Source organism: Cetorhinus maximus, chromosome 25 (genome assembly GCF_964194155.1).
Source record: "Cetorhinus maximus chromosome 25, sCetMax3.hap1.1, whole genome shotgun sequence".
Lineage (NCBI taxonomy): Eukaryota > Metazoa > Chordata > Chondrichthyes > Lamniformes > Cetorhinidae > Cetorhinus > Cetorhinus maximus.
In genome coordinates this window covers 336,771-352,812 of record NC_135903.1, presented here as the reverse complement: position 1 = coordinate 352,812, position 16,042 = coordinate 336,771, and the positions used below count along the sequence as shown (strand labels likewise).

General features: G+C 40.5%; 1 protein-coding gene across 2 annotated transcripts in view; it reads left to right on the top strand.

The window, feature by feature from the left end:
- The window catches only part of LOC144667781 (V-type proton ATPase 116 kDa subunit a 1), a 67,520-nt gene extending 62,663 nt beyond the window's left edge, over positions 1-4,857 (top strand). For both annotated transcript variants that reach the window (XM_078529222.1, XM_078529221.1), the window contains exon 21: positions 1,732-4,857. In XM_078529222.1, coding sequence (XP_078385348.1) covers positions 1,732-1,825 — 94 coding nt within the window. In that variant the 3' untranslated portion in view covers positions 1,826-4,857. The remainder of the gene's footprint in view (positions 1-1,731) is intronic.
- Positions 4,858-16,042: the final 11,185 nt, after the last annotated feature.

The following is a 16,042-nucleotide window of genomic DNA, read 5'->3' as shown; positions in this document are numbered from 1 at the left end:
GAGGGGGCGGTGGGGGGGATGCTGCAGGGGGTGGATTTTCAGAGCTTAGGGCCATGGTAGCTGAAGGCACAGTCACCAATGGTGAAGCAGTTTAAAATGGTGAGGCCAGAATTGCTGAGTGTTGAGATCTTGGGGCCTGTAAGGCTGGAGGAAATCCACAATAAGGAGAGATGAGGGCATGGAGGAATTTGAAAACAAGGATGAGAATTTGAAGATCGAGGCTTTCTTAACTAGGAACCGTTGTGGGTCAGCCAACAGGTTAGATGGGCGAGTTGGACTTTATGTGAGTTGGGATACAGACAGCAGAGTTTTGAATTGCCTCAAGTTTGGGGAGAACTAAGGAGGCTGGTTAGGAGTGCGTTGGAATAGGGAGCCTAGAGGTAACAAGCATGGATGAGTGTTTCAGTTGGTTAACTGGACAGATTTACTGGTTGGAAGTGGCCAGAACTGTCTGGAAGTCAGAAAGACCAAGGTACAGACGACATAATGTTGAGTAGCAAGCCAAGTCACTGCAATATCTGCTTACAAGGCAGAATTTATTTTTTTTGTCAGTGTAAAAAATCAATTATTCCTGACTTTGAAATTCTCATACTGGATTAAATATAAATCATGCTTAAATGTAGAGTCTCAAAAACTGGCATAGAATTGAGGCTGTGAAATCTGTATCTTTTGCCCTGATGTCGAAATTGAATTAAATTGCTGGGTAGGGGTATCTTGGTCATTCTGTGGAATTCACAATGCCAAACCTGGCAGAGGAACATAGATCCAATCTGGCATTAAGTTCTGACATGGTTTCTCAATAAAATTGAGAACATTGTTACAGCTGTACCAGGCACAATGTTGGGAATCTCGAACAGCAAAACTTGAGATTGTACTGAGATTTTTTTGCCATGAGTGTTTTATTAGTTTTGTACTGTTGTATTAGCTTAGAATTCTTTGAATAAAGATTTATTAAGAGATACTGAAAAGTGAGAATTCTGGATAGGTCAAATTTTCCTGGACAAGAGCCAAGAAGCAGTCTTTACCTCATTTGTGCCCATTGTTTGCATATTGGCATTGGTTATTTCTTCAGTTGATTTTTACTTTTGCACAGTAACTGAAATGTAAACAGAAATAAACCTGTCTTCCAGTGAGATCTGTTTCTAAACTGGTGATTGAATCAATTTGAGCCTCTAAATCTATAGCACACACAGCATAGGCTGTGATGGTGTGCAGAGGTCCCCATTCGACCTTTGCCAGTACTGGTTTGTGATCTTGGCCAATTGATGGTCAAGGGTAAGATGTGAGAGCATTTGCATAATATTTCTTCCACCTCACTGGGTAATTGTGCAACATCCTGATGCTGAGTCTGAACTCAATTGCCTTTAAATTACTTTGTGGCCCATAGCTTATTGCATTCACCTGAAATTCTACTGATGTTCCAACTGAGGCATTAGCCTATTCAAAATAAAAGGGTTATTTTCTGTGCTAAAATTGCACACTGGAATTTCAGATGAACCTCTTAAGCTTTCATACCTGATATCCCACAGCATTGTTACAATTCTGCTGTAGTTGAAATCATGATTGAGTTTATGACTTGCTAGTTGTGAAGCACAATGAAGTAAGTGGTATACTAAAGCAGTGTTCCACTGTGGCCAAGTGTGATTATAAGTTGATATCTAAATGTTTTGTCTTTTCAGCCATGACACTACAATCAGTGACATATTTAACGAGTATCTTTTGTTTTCACAGGATTGAGTTCCAAAACAAATTCTACTCTGGCTCTGGTTATAAGTTTGTACCCTTCTCCTTTGAAAGCATCCTTGAAGGAAGGTTCGAAGAGTAAAACCGAAGATGTATTAAAATTCACGATCTGTCTGCCTGTGTTATAAATGTGCGGTTTGTGATGTGCATATAGATCATGTGATTGATGCCCTCTGTATCCTAATACAATGTTGCAGCTGATTTTGATACTTTTCTGCATGCACTTAAACCAGATGTTTTCCCTGTCAATCAATGCAGTTGTGAAGTGTGACTGTTGCATTATAACTGAACTCCTGTCCCACTCAATGTTCACTTGATGGTTTCTTGTAGTATAATAATTGTTCCTTTGGTAAACACATGTTGTGTTCATAGATAAGCTGTTCACTTTTTGTGTCTTGGGAAGGCTGACTGATTTCACAGTATTGCAGTATTATACCTCCTAGTAGCTCTACACAACACAGGATGCAAATTTCCAGAATTGTAACTAGCTACCTACTTATTTATTTAATTTTATGTGGGGGGTGAAAGGATAGAGAGTTGGGCTTCAGGGAAAGGTAGGGATGGGTGGGCACTAGAATGTACCATTTGGAAGGTATTCTTGGCCCCCAAATATTAAAAGCACCAATTGATTTGTAACTTGTAAATATATGACATAGTTGTAGGAAGCTTGAGTGGTCACTAGCAGGTAGGGTGAAGGTCCAGTGCACAAAGCAGGTTGTGTATAGAAACTATTAATTTTGACTAAGTGTCTCCAAACTCTAGGGGAAGTTATTCTGGAACTGTTCAGAATACCCACTTACAAAATTTACTCGTGTTGCTATATAAGGAAATTCTAAAATTACTCACCCATCTTGAATGCCTTTGCAGTGTTTCACCAGAAGGAGAATTGTTCTGGTCACTGTGCAATTATACTTAGTTATTTAACTTTTTAGTTTTCTCTGGTTCTCCTGAAAACATTAGTCAATTTGCAATATTACTGAAAACCCTGAATCAGTATCTCTCTCGCTTCACTGAACAAACTCCCTTATTCCTTCCCCTCAGTCTGAGTGACTTTTTTTTGCTGGCCATGTCTAGTTTATTCCCCTGTCCAGTATAATGAGGGCATCTCACGTAGTTAAGGTTCCAACTTGCTTTTCTTTTGGGTTTAAAGGGAACATCATGGAGAGTAGAGGGAAAAGAAGTGTCATATTCTGTTGACTTTGATAAAGTTTATAGCAATTTTAGCTGCTTTGGAGACCCTGGTGTTGATCTAAAAATACAAAGATCAATTAATGGAAAGCTCTCTGGTTCAGTTTTAGGTTTCTGACATTGAATTTCACAAAACACTCATCCATTTTGCTGTAAAATGTATACGCCACATGTATTGGTCTGGTTAGGGGCTAATACTCCATATCATCGGTGAATATTCACTCCTTGTGTTGGTATGATCCCCAAAGCTAGCTTTGTATCTCAAGATGCCCGAGAAACAGAAGATATTATGAAGTTGAAGTCCTCTCACTGATCTTTTCATTGTATGTGTCAGACCTTTAGATATGTTGAACCCACTACATCCATTCCAAGACTGCGTGTAAATAACATGTCCTTGATTTCTATTACGATTATCTCAGCTGTAACTGTGTAGTGAATTGGGACAGTCTGTATGCATCAGTTGAATAATTCTCTCATTACCTGTGGAGAGCCTGGCTTCAATGGGCCCTGGGTTATTTGTTTGTGAAATTCTGGAATCCTACCTTCATTGTAAAGCCTACATCGAAGTTTCATTTTCTGGGATGACCAAATTGATGGATGACTTTGGTAACAGTGTTGCAGGATGAAAACTCCTCAGATCTAAATGTCGGATGTTTTATACAACTGTCAAATTGTAACTTAATGTTATTTTAAAAGATTTAAATGACAGTCTGCTTTTCTCTATCACCATGCTACATGCCCGCGCGCGCGCGCACACACACACCCAGCAATAATTTTGAGACAGTTTAAAAAAATACAGGAGCCTCTGTTTTGTTCACAACAGATCATCTTGACCTAAACGAACAAATTATGTCTCCTAAGTCTGAAAGTCAAACAACCCTCCTGGGGTTGGCTGGATCCTGGTTTGGCTTTCCATTTGGATCATATCCTTATTCTGGATTGCTGTAGTGACTGCTAATACAAGTTTCTCCCTGTACCTTTACAAAGAGTACTTGTTAAAGATAATAAAGTTGCTATTGGGGTGATACAGATATTGAATATTGGAAATGCTCTCACAATTATATTGCCACTGTAACTTGCAGGATGTTTCTCAAAGTTTTATATTTCCTCATTTTCAATCAAATGATTTGCACTCAGATTTGAATATCCTGAAACATTTGGACCAATATAAATCAATAATTTTTCATTTTCTTACTTTGCTACAATATTTATTTTTAGAATTAGGTGCAACTATATTTTCTGATGTACTCCTTAACACAATGTACTAAGAAGCCCATTTTTTAAAAGTAGCCTTTTGCCACTGACCTTTTTGACCTGTTGCACAATGATCATGCTACATGTCATTATGGTGTTGGGAAAAGGAAATAAACTAGCATTAAATAAAATTGTAGTTGCAGTTAGATTTGTTTTTTTTTTATCAGGAGAAGTCGACATTTGTACTTTGCAATATGTTCCAATTTGGGCAAATTAGTAATGACTATTTTAGAAGTTATCCTGTCTTTCAACCAACCAACCTATACCACACTGCACCCGAATATTTGATTTGTACTGGCTGATGTATATTGTGATATAAGCTGACCCCTGACATCAAACCATCAATGTATCAAATTGTCACCCCATTCTGTCTAGTGTGAGTGTTAAATCCTGACTTTAAAATGTCACAACTTTGTGTGTACTCCGGACTGGCTGAGCGAGGACTGAGGAATCCAACCTGTTTAATACTTGTTCGCTCTTGTGATTTTTCTTGTTTTTTTTGTTTACATGTTTTGACTGTTTACAGCTTGTGAATGTGCATCCAGTTGAAGCTGAAAGCTGTTTAATCACCTTCTTGTCATTAGTTAGGAAATATTATTCCAACCTGAAGCTTATGCATAATGTCAACATTTATTTAAAAATAGAATAAAAATGTGGTGGAATGTAAAAATACTCATTGGCAATCTGTTGTTTTCTGACTTTTGGTAGTTTAGTACTTGCAACTTGTCTTTTCATCACTCACCTTCCTTTCATCTAATTGTTCAACAAGTGATTTATTGTTTTTATCAGTGATATTTGAGCCTGCTAGATGGCAGTGTAATAATTGCATATGAGAAGCATAGTGCTAGATGCCAGAGTTCTAAATATATACAAGGCAGATAAAGATGCTCATAATTGAGGTGTTTTGTAACCAAACTTACTTTTAGCTGGTTGTGACGCATCCTCATTAAGCACCATAGCAGGACAATCATCTGCTGAGATCTTAATGGCTAGAATCCATTGGGACAGGAAATTTTTCCCTTGTGACTCAGCTGTCGCTCATTTCTAAATCAAAATATTTCTAGCATTTTAAAAAAAAACAAACATTGAAAATAAAATTTAGGATATCTTGAAAACAAAATGACTGAGGAAAATGGACGTTTAGGCTGTGTTGTGTTTAATAGTTATCAAGGGTATTAGGACTGCTTGGAGTCATGGAAGGTGCTGTACAAATAATACAAGTCCCTTTTTTGCAAAATACAGTTTTAGTGGGGGGGTATGAAGTTCAACATTTCTATGTACAAAAGACAAAGAATGCTAAAGGTAGCTGTTGCAGGGGGACATGCCAGGAGCAGCACCAGGCATACCTAAAAATGAGGTGTCAACCTGGTGAAGCTATAACACAGGACTAGCGTGTCAAACAGCATAAGCAGCAAGTGATAGACAGAGCTAAGCGATCCCACAACCAACGGATCTGCAGTCCTGCCACATCGAGTCATGAATGGTGGTGGGCAATTAAACAACTCACTGGAGGAGGAGGCTCCACAAATATCCCCATCCTCAATGATGGAGGAGCCCAGCACGTCAGTGCAAAAGATAAGATTGAAGCATTTGCCACAATCTTCAGCCAGAAGTGCTGAGTGGATGATCTATCTCAGCCTCCTCCAGAGGTTCCCTGCATCACAGATGCAAGTCTTCAGCCAATTCGATTTACTCCCCATGATATCAAGAAACGGCTGAAGGCACTGGATACTGCAAAGGCTAAGGGCCCTGACAATATTCTGGCAATAGTGCTGAAGACTTTTGCTTCAGAACTTGCTGTGCACCTAGCCAAGCTGTTCCAGTACAGTTACAACACTGGCATCTTATTAGATGCATCTTATGGCTGCTTAGCAATAACCTGCTCACTGATGCCCAGTTTGGGTTCCACCAAGGCCACTCAGCTCCTGACCTCATTACAGCTTTGGTTCAAGTATGGACAGAAGAGCTGAACTCCTGAGGTGAGAGTGACTGCCTTTGACATCCAGGCAGCATTTGACCGAGTGTGGCATCAAAGAGCCTGAGCAAAACTGGAGTTAATGGGAATCGGGGGGGTGGGGTGGGGGGACTCTCTGCTGGTTGGAGTCATACCTAGCACAAAGGAAGATGGTTGTGGTTGTTGGGGGTCAGTCACCTCAGCTCCAGGACATCATAGCAGGAGTTCCTCAGGATAGTGTCCACGGCCCAACCATCTTCAGCTGCTACAACAATGACTTTCTTTCCATCGTAAGGTCAGAAGTGGGGATGTTTGCACAGTGTTCAGCACCATTCGCGACGACTCAGATACTGAAACAGCCCATGTCCAAATGCAGCAAGACCTGGACAATATCCAGGCTTAGGCTGACAAGTGGCAAGTAAAATTCGTGCCACACATGTCAGGCAATGACCATCTCCAAAAAGAGAGAATCCAACCATAGCCCCTTGATGTTCAATGGCATTACCATCACTGAATCCCCCACTATCAACATCCTGGAGGTTACCATTGACTAGAAACAGAACTGGACTAGCCATATAAATACTGTGGTTACAAGAGCAGGTCAGATACTAGGAATTGTGCGATGAGTAACTCATCTACTGACTCCCCAAAGCCTGTCCGCCATCTACAAGGCACAAGTCAGGAGTGTGATGGAATACTCCCCACTTGCCTGGATGAGTGCAGCTCCCGCAACAGTCAAGAAGCTTGACACCATCCAGGACAAAGCAGCCCACTTGATTGGCACCACATCCAAACATTCACTCCCTCCACCACTGATGCACAGTAGCAGCAGTGTGTACCACCTACAAGGTGCACTGCAGGAATTTACCAAGGCTCCTTCGACAGCACCTTCCAAACCCACCACCGCTACCATCTAGAAGCACAAGAGCAGCAGAGAGATTCCACCGCCTGGAAGTTCCCCTCCAAGTCACTCGCCATCCTGACTTGGAAATATGTCACTGTTCCTTCACTGTCGCTGGGTCAAAATCCTGGAACTCCCTCCCTAACAGCACAGTGGGTGTACCTACACCACATGGATGCAGCGGTTCAAGAAGGCAGCTCACCAGCACCTTCTCAACGGCAACTAGGGATGGGCAATAAATGCTGGCCCAGCCAGCGAAGCCCACATCCCATGAATGAATAAAAAAAAGTTACAGATATTTATTAAATCAAACATGAATTAGAAGAATAAGAACAGATTTGATAAATTGTTGCATTCCTAATAGTATAAACAATGCCTGTAACTCAACCTATCTTTACTCTGAACATTCAAATAGGGGAGACCCTCCACCACTTTCACCATGTAGTTTTACAGGAGTTCAGTGAGAGTCCAGTTATCTTCCTCCAATGTAGAAACTTTTTTTGTGTTGACTATAAAGCCTTTTTTTTTGCTTTTTTTTGTTCCTTCAGATTACAATTAGATTTAAGCATCAGAAGATGCTGCATCTTCTTAGTGAGGTACAAACTAGAAAGTTCCACAATGATCAGTGTCAAATCCTTTTCAGAAAACCTTGATACAGATTGCTGTAATGAAGTGAGGGGGCGACCAACACTTTTAGCAGGTGTAAATGACCAAGATTTTAACCATCTGTCCTAATATCTCCTTGTGTGTCTCAGTGTCAAATTTTACTTTACACTGCAGCAAGCTGGGTAGAAAATTGGCTCAGTGGCAGGAAACGAAGGGTAATTGGTGATGGATGTGTTTGTGCCAACAGGCTGCTTCCAGTGGAGTTTGGCAGGGCCCAGTACTAGGTCCCCTGCTTTTTGTGGTGTATATTAATGATTTTGGACATAAATGTAGGGGGAGTGATCAAGAAATTTGCAGATGACAAAAAAATTGACCATGCTGTTGATAGCGAGGAGGATATCAAGGGACTGGTCAGGTGGGCAGGAAAATGGCAAATGGAATTCAACCCAGAGAAGTGTGAGGTGATGCATTTGGGGAGATCAAACAAGGCAAAGGATTGCACAATAAATAGGAGGATACTGAGAGGTGACAGGCCTTGGAGTGAACGTTCACAGATCCCTGCAGGTAGCTTGATAAGGTAGCTAAGAAGGCATATGAAATCTTTTCATTTATTAACCGAGGCATAAAATATAAGAGCAGGGAGGTTACACTGGACCTATATAAAACATTAGTTAGGCCACAACTTGAGTACTGTGTACAGTTCTGGTCATCTCCTTACAGAAAGGATGTAATTGGGTTAGAGAGGGTACAGAGGAGATTTACGGGGATGTTGCCAGGACTGGAAAATTACAGCTATGAGGAAAGATTGGAGAGGCTGGGATTGTTCTCCTTGGAACAGAGGAGGCTGAGGGGAGATTTGATTGAGGTACAAAATTGTGAGGGGCCTGGATAGAGTGGATGGGAGGGGCCTATTTATTTTAGCAGAGGGGACAATGACTAGGGAGCATAGATTTAAAGTGATTAGTAGAAAGATTAGTGGGGAGATGAGGAAAACGTCTTTCACCCAAAGGGTTGTGGGGGTCTGGCCTGAGGGTAGTAAAGGCAGAAACCTTCAACTCATTTAAAAGGTGTCCAGATATGCACCTGAAATGCTGTAACCTGCAGTCAAATGCTGGAGAATGGGATGAGGCTGAATCGTTCAGCCCAGTGCAGACATAAGGGGCCAAGTGGCCTCTTTCTGTGCTGTAAACCTCCTATGATTCTCTGATCCTGCGAAGAACCTTGGGACATTTTTCAAAGTTAAAGGCACTACAAATTATTGCATTGGCATGTGCACATTTTGGTGACGCTAAAAAAATGTCTAATATTAATTGCTCCAGTGCCCTTTGAAGTAATGTGTGCACACATTGTTGCTTAAAGAGTGCTGATTCTCTAGGACACAACTAAATTTCTGTTATAAGCAGTCAGCTCTGGTTCTGATGAGATTATTTTGAAGTATATCATGCCTAATTTACCCTGCAGTACTACTTATTGACAAAACCCATAATGGCAATAACTTGACCTCGCCAGTCAGTGGCAAATGCCACATTGGATATTCAGTTATGCTTTACTCATGAAGGACAGGAGCTAGTCCATTAGTCTTTAAATATCTAGAGAGGAAGAATGATGAGCATGCCTCTCTCTGATCCGTCTCCTTTGCGTTCCTGTATCTTCACACAAACTTGGCATTCATTTTGTTGGACATAGCCCATTTAAAGCATTTTGTAATTTAAGATTTAGCCACTGATCCATTTGCACATTATTTGTGACATTATATATGTACCTGATGCCATGCAACTAAGTGGTAGAGTCTCTGCTTTGAGCACAATTGGTGAACTGGGTGCAAATTACACCCAAAATTGTGCTAGTTTTCAGAAAATTTTTTTTCCCCTCAAGATTTCACTCAAAATTATTCGAATATCAATTGTGAAATCGGCCATGAAATAATGAAATCAGACAGCATTTTAGAAGGTTTTTTTTTTAATGGTTTTAAAATATTCCCTTATGTTTGAGTGGTAAATCAATGCAGTTTGATTAATGCAGCTGAAAATGGGTACATTGCAAAACGCAATTCACCACCTGTGAATAACCTGATTTTAAATAATGAAAATAGACTTTTTATAAAAAGTCTATTTATACCTTATATAATCTTTATACAAAGACAGTCATCTGTGGGTGCTAGAAATCTGATTCCACAACATCATGTCATTTTTCTATGATTTATAAATGGACTTGGGCAACATCTGCAGTTAAGACCGCACACTTGTGCATTTAAATAGTTTCCTGTTGACTTGTATTATAAAACCCATCCTATTTTTGTTTAACTGAAATACTATAGTTGTGCCAAAAGGATGAGTGAGCTAAGCTGTGATTTAGAGAATCTATGTACAGCAACTCCAAACCACATCTCTGCCAACAATTTTTTTTCATGTCTCATCTTCAGTTTGCAAAATCTCACTACTGATAATTACTTGCACAAAATACAGAAACCATGTAATTTCATATCAATCATGGTGGGCTTGGAAAGAGGATGGTGTCCCAAATAGACCCTTTTTGTGAAATATCAATTGAGCAATTCACAGAATTAACTCCATTGCTGGAAACAGCGATCATGTCAGAATTTCCAATTTTGGGTGCAAACAACCCAGATACAGTCTAGAGCAGTTTGACATGTGTAACACAATGAATAGGATTTAGTCCAATGCTACAAAACTAGGACATCCAATGTAACTGCAAGTTTTTGAAAAGAAGCACTGTTTGTTGCCACAGGAGTGTTGTTTTAAAATTGTGATAACAGACTCAATGGACATGTGGAGCGAATGTAGGTTTGAATATTTAAATGCTACATTTTCTGGCAGGTTCTGATGCCTTTGCAGAAATTATTTGTCACTTTATGGAAACAAAGCGCAGAAAAGCAAGAATACCTGGAGAAGACTGAAACCTTGTTCCCCACGTGCCCCACCCCCCACCCCAAAAGGTTTCCAAAACAATAGTGAAAGAAGGGCAATGAAGGACCCATGATATGAATGTACTCTGAACATGACATTGGCACATCTCCCTCCTGGTGTCATAGTGTAAATCTGCCCCGCTCACGCTAGCCAGCAAACCATTAATAGCATCCCTGCAGGTAGGTAACTGCCATCTGTATTTGCTCCAGGACCCAACTTGTTTTGTTTTCACTTAAGGAAATCAGAACCCATTGCTACAGTTGTCTTTAATACAGATGCAATACATTTTATTGCTAAACACTGGCCCATATTAAATGCTGGGCTTCTATGCATTGTGTTAGAACTGTTAATTTAGAATATTGCTGTACAATAACTCTCTCTTGTGGACAAATGCAATCATCCTGAAAATTAAGTTGACAGAAGGGCAGTGTGATGTTCTTTAATATATAATTAATAGATTTTAAAAAAAAATGATCTGAGGTATGCCATTAAGTAGTGTATGTATGTAGCATTCTGCAACAGAGGAGAATTACTTACTTAGAAAAACTTTAGCATGGTATTTTGTGACCTGGTGTTATATTCAAGGAGCACATTCGCAACCCAAAGGCTGAGTTGCAGTGTAAGTTACACTGAAAAATTCATAGACTAAGTAATCAGGTTAAAAACAAGTAACAATCATGTAGTAACAAAATAGGCAAACATATACAGCAGCTAACAGGGAAGTGGTGGACAGGATATTAAAAGAAGGATAATTTTGAATTAAAATTATATTAAAATTTCACTTACACACCATTCGTACATTACAGGCACTGAGGTACATATAAATTGAATAATTTAAGGACTTCATTAAGGACTCAAACCATGTAAGGAATGGGGCCACATCGACCTTTCTGAACTGCATTTTATGAGGCTGAATTTAGTCGCACTGTTGAGTTGCCTTCTTAGTGTGGTGGTTATAATCAGTTCTGAAATTGGGTAGATTGCATAAGGGATTTTCCAAACTTAGTACAAATACTGACTCTTCTTGCTTAGTGTTTTCAGTTTTGCAGCATTAAGGGTATTGTTGTATGAATAGTACTGAGGGCCTAAGATCAACCTCATTGCGCACTTCTATATTCTTTCAATCTGGACGGTTTGTCCGTGAAAAACCAGGGTGTCACACGGGCACAACGGATTCAACCAAGAGACAGATGCCTTCTAAACCCTTCTAAATATGTGCAAACAGGATACTTAAAATAATAAAGAACTCAAGTTAGATTTACACTAGCTAGGGATGCTGGATTAATCATTTTACGTGAAAAATTGATAGGTTAGTATTTACAAAGGTGGAATTAGGGAATCATCATAGTTCTACTTCTGCGTGTGTCCCTTTAACTGAATCACTGTATCTTGTGGTTGGGATCCCACATTTACAGCTTCAAGGTTGTTTTAAAGCCACGGCTGCAGTAGTAATAATGTGTGAAATTATGCCATAGCATTGAATGAATTAAGGTGAGTTAAGGAAGCATCGGAAAGGAAGACTCAGAGGCAGCCCACATCAGTTGGAAGAGCTGTCCAATCTGTGTCCCCCAGAGCAGCTGCCTCCTGACAGAAATCAAAGCGTGACATTTCAGGAAAGCAGATAAGTGGTTGGTTGGTGGATATTTTGCTCATTCATCTCTAAAACTCATCCTTTGACTTACCTTCAGGATGCAGAGAGAACCGGACCTGCAGGAGACACCCCCACTCGGGAGCAGATAAAAGGGAGGGTGAGGATCGGGGCCTTTGGGGAGCCCAACGAGAGGGGGGCGCAGTTCTAGATTTCGTCTTAGGAATGAAGTAGGGCAAGTGGATGAAGTAGCAGTGGGGGACCATTTTAGAGATAGTGACCTTCATACAGTTAGATTTAGCATCATAATGGAAAAGGACAAGGGTAGAACAGGAGTAAAAGTTCTAAATTAGGAGAAGACAAATTTTATGAAGCTGAGAAGCGATCTGGCAAAAGTGGACTGAATACAGCTACTCGAAGAAAAATCAGTGACAAATCAGTGGGAAGCATTTAAAGGTGGGATTCTACGGACACAGTGTAGACATGTCCCCACAAAGTAAAGGGCGGTACTGCTAAATCTAGAGCCCCCTGGTTATCCAGAAGCATACAAGGTAAGATAAAGCAGAAGAAGAAAGCTTATGACACACAAAATGTTTAATACTGTAGAAAGCCTAGATGAGCATAGCAAGTACAGGGGTGAAGTAAAAATGTAAATTATGAAATCAAAGAGAGGATATGAAAAAATATTAACAGGTAAAATCAAGGAAAAGCCAAAGATGTTTTATAGTACATTAACAGCAAGAGGATAACTAAGGAAAGGGTAGGGCCTATCAGAGATGTACAAGGTAACTTATGTAGGCAGGGTTCTTAATGAGTACTTTGTCTCTGTTTTCACAAAGGAGAGATGCAGATATTCTAGTTAATGAGGAGGGTTGTGAAATATTATATACAATAAGCATAATGAGAGAGGAAGTACTGGAGGGACTGTCATCCTTGAAGTTGGATAAATCACCAGGGCCAGTTGGATTGTAACCAGGCTGTTAAAGGAAGCCATGGGGGAAATAACGAATGGCTCTGAGGATCAATTTTCAATCTTCACTAGGTACAGGCAAGATACCAGAGGGTTGGAGGTCTATGAACATTGTACCATTATTTAAAAAGAGAGATAGGCTAAATAATTATAGGCTGGTTAGTCAGACATCAAATTTTTTGAGGAGGTAACAAGGAGGATTGATGAGGGTATTGCAGTGGATGTTGTCTACATGGATTTTAGTAAGGTATTGAACAAGGTCCCACATTGCAGACAGGTCAGAAAAGTAAAAGCCCATGGGATATAAAGGAAGTGGTGAGTTGGATCAAAAATGAGCTCAGCGACAGGAAACAAAGGGTAATGGTCGATGGATGTTTTTGCGAATGGAATGCGGTTTCCAGTGGTGTTCCACAGGGCTCAGTGTTGGGTCCCTTGCTGTTTGTTGTATATATTAATGATTTGGGCTTAAATGTAGGTGGCATGATTGGGAAATTTGCAGATGACACAAGAATTGACCGTGTAGTTGATTGTGAAGAGGATAGCTATCGACTCCAGAATTATATCAACGGTTTGGTTGAGTGGGCAGAAAAGTGGAAAATGGAATTCAATCCAGTGAAGTGTGAGTAATGCATTTGGGGAGGGAAAACAAAGCTGGGGAATACTCAATAAATGGGAGGAAATTGACAGGGGTAGAGGAAGTGGCGACTTCTTGTGCATGTCCACAGGTTCCTGAACATGACAGGACAGGTGGATAATGTAGTAAGTAAAGCATATGGAATGATTTCCTTTACTGAATGAGATATAGAATATAAAAGCAGAGATGTAATGCTGGAACTGTATAAAACGCTAATTAGGCCACAGCTGGAATTTTGTGTACAGTTCTAGTCGCCACATTACAGGAGGGACATAATAGTTCTGAGGAGAGTACAGAGGAGGTTTACAAGAATGTTGCCAGGGCATGAAAATTGCAGCTATGAGGAAAGATTGGCTAGGCAAGGGTTGTTTTCCTTAGAACAGAGGAGGCTGAGGGGTGACTTAATTAAGGTGTACAAGATTATGAGGGACTTGGATAGAGTAGACATGAAAGACTTGTTCCCCCTAGCAGAGAGGTCAATTACCAGGGGGCACAAATTTAAGGTGATTGGTAGAAGGATCAGAGGGTAAATGAGGAAAACTTCTCCACCCAGAGGATGGTGGGTGTCTGGAATTCGCTGCCTGCTTTGGTGCTGAAGGCAGAAACACTCAACTCATTCAAAAGGTACCTGGATCTGCACCTGAAGTGCTGTAACCTGCAAGGCTACAGACCGGGTGCTGGACGGTGGAGTTAGAATGGGCAGCTAACTATTTTTTGTTTTTCAGCCAGCACAGACATCATGAGCTGAAAGGCCTGTTTTTGTGCCATAACTTTTCTATGATGTAGGGAAATTTCACTTAAATTAACAGTAATTTAAACATTAGTGAATTAACAAAAGATACACAAGAGGTGCTACAATGATAGGGCGGTGGTGGGTAAAGCAGATTGCTCGAAACTATGATTTTTTTTGTTTCTCAACTAAATGGGGTAGATTTTTGTATTCACTTCGGCTGTAATCTGCATGCTCGATGAATTTCTCCATTTTACAGATCCCATCTGTTGCTTCATATCATTCCGTTAAATGAATGGAATGAAATTCAGATGGCTTCCAGAAAGCATTTGTAAACCGCTCGTCACACCAGTGTCCGTGCACTGAAAACGAAAATTCTACCCAATTGTTTCTTTGGAGCCTGTTCCATTTTGCATTTTTCATTTTTGACTGAACAATTACTATGATACTTCCCACATTCGAACAACCTGCCACAACATATTGCTCAGGGTTGCATATGAAGAATGGTCAAAATAATGGAGGACTGCTAGCCCCATGGAGCTGAGCTCAAGGAGTCTCTTTAGTGGAGGAAATGGAAGAAAACTGGAAAATGAACACTGTATAAAGTGGTCAAAGCCTCCATCAGGAGGAATATCTTTGCCAATGTGCTGTTGGTGTAGCCTGCATCAGTGTAGTATAGTCTTGTGAACATGTTCGCTGGCAAGAGATGGAGTATGGTGTGCCAGTAACCTCTGTCAGAGCTTGGATATCTTATGAGGCTTCTCTTTGCCTTCATCATTGACCATAGATGCATGTTCACGCAGCTCCACGGGGGTTACATACAAATTACCCATTTTTGCAGTGTTTTCTTTCTCGTTCTTTCTCTCTATTTCTCTTCATTGCTCAAGTTTGCGCTGGGGCTTTTTATTTGGATGCTAACTGAACCTCTACTCTAGTAGAGATGATTGTCAATTTTTATATGTGAGCCTTGGCTCTGGGTCTTGGTTAGTAATTTGCCTGTGATGGGAACCCACATCTGAAAAGCCTCAATCAATATCCACACACTATCAATGAGTGATCATGATACAGCAATCAGGGATAGGATCCCAGGGATGATGGAATATGGTGACCCCAACTATTACCACTTCACCCCTGCACAAACCAGGAATTAAAAATGCTATCTCCTATCCTATGTGGCTGAGTGTACAGTGCTACACCAACTGAACAAACAGATGAATTCTCTCGCAAACAAGAACAGAAAATGCTGGAAAAAACTCAGCAGGTCTGGTAGCATCTGTGGAGAGAGAAACAGAGTTAACGTTTCGAGTCCGTATGACCTTTCTCCAGGGCTGAAGAGAAGTGGAAATGTGATGAGATTTATACTGTTTAACGGGGATGGGGCAGGTGGAGCTGGAACGAAGGTCTCTTTCCATTTTCATCACATTCCCACTTCTCTTCAGCTCTGAAGAAGGGTCATACGGACTCGAAACGTTAACTCTGTTTCTCTCTCCACAGATGCTGCCTGACCTGCTGAGTTTTTCCAGCATTTTCTGTTTTTGTTTCAGATT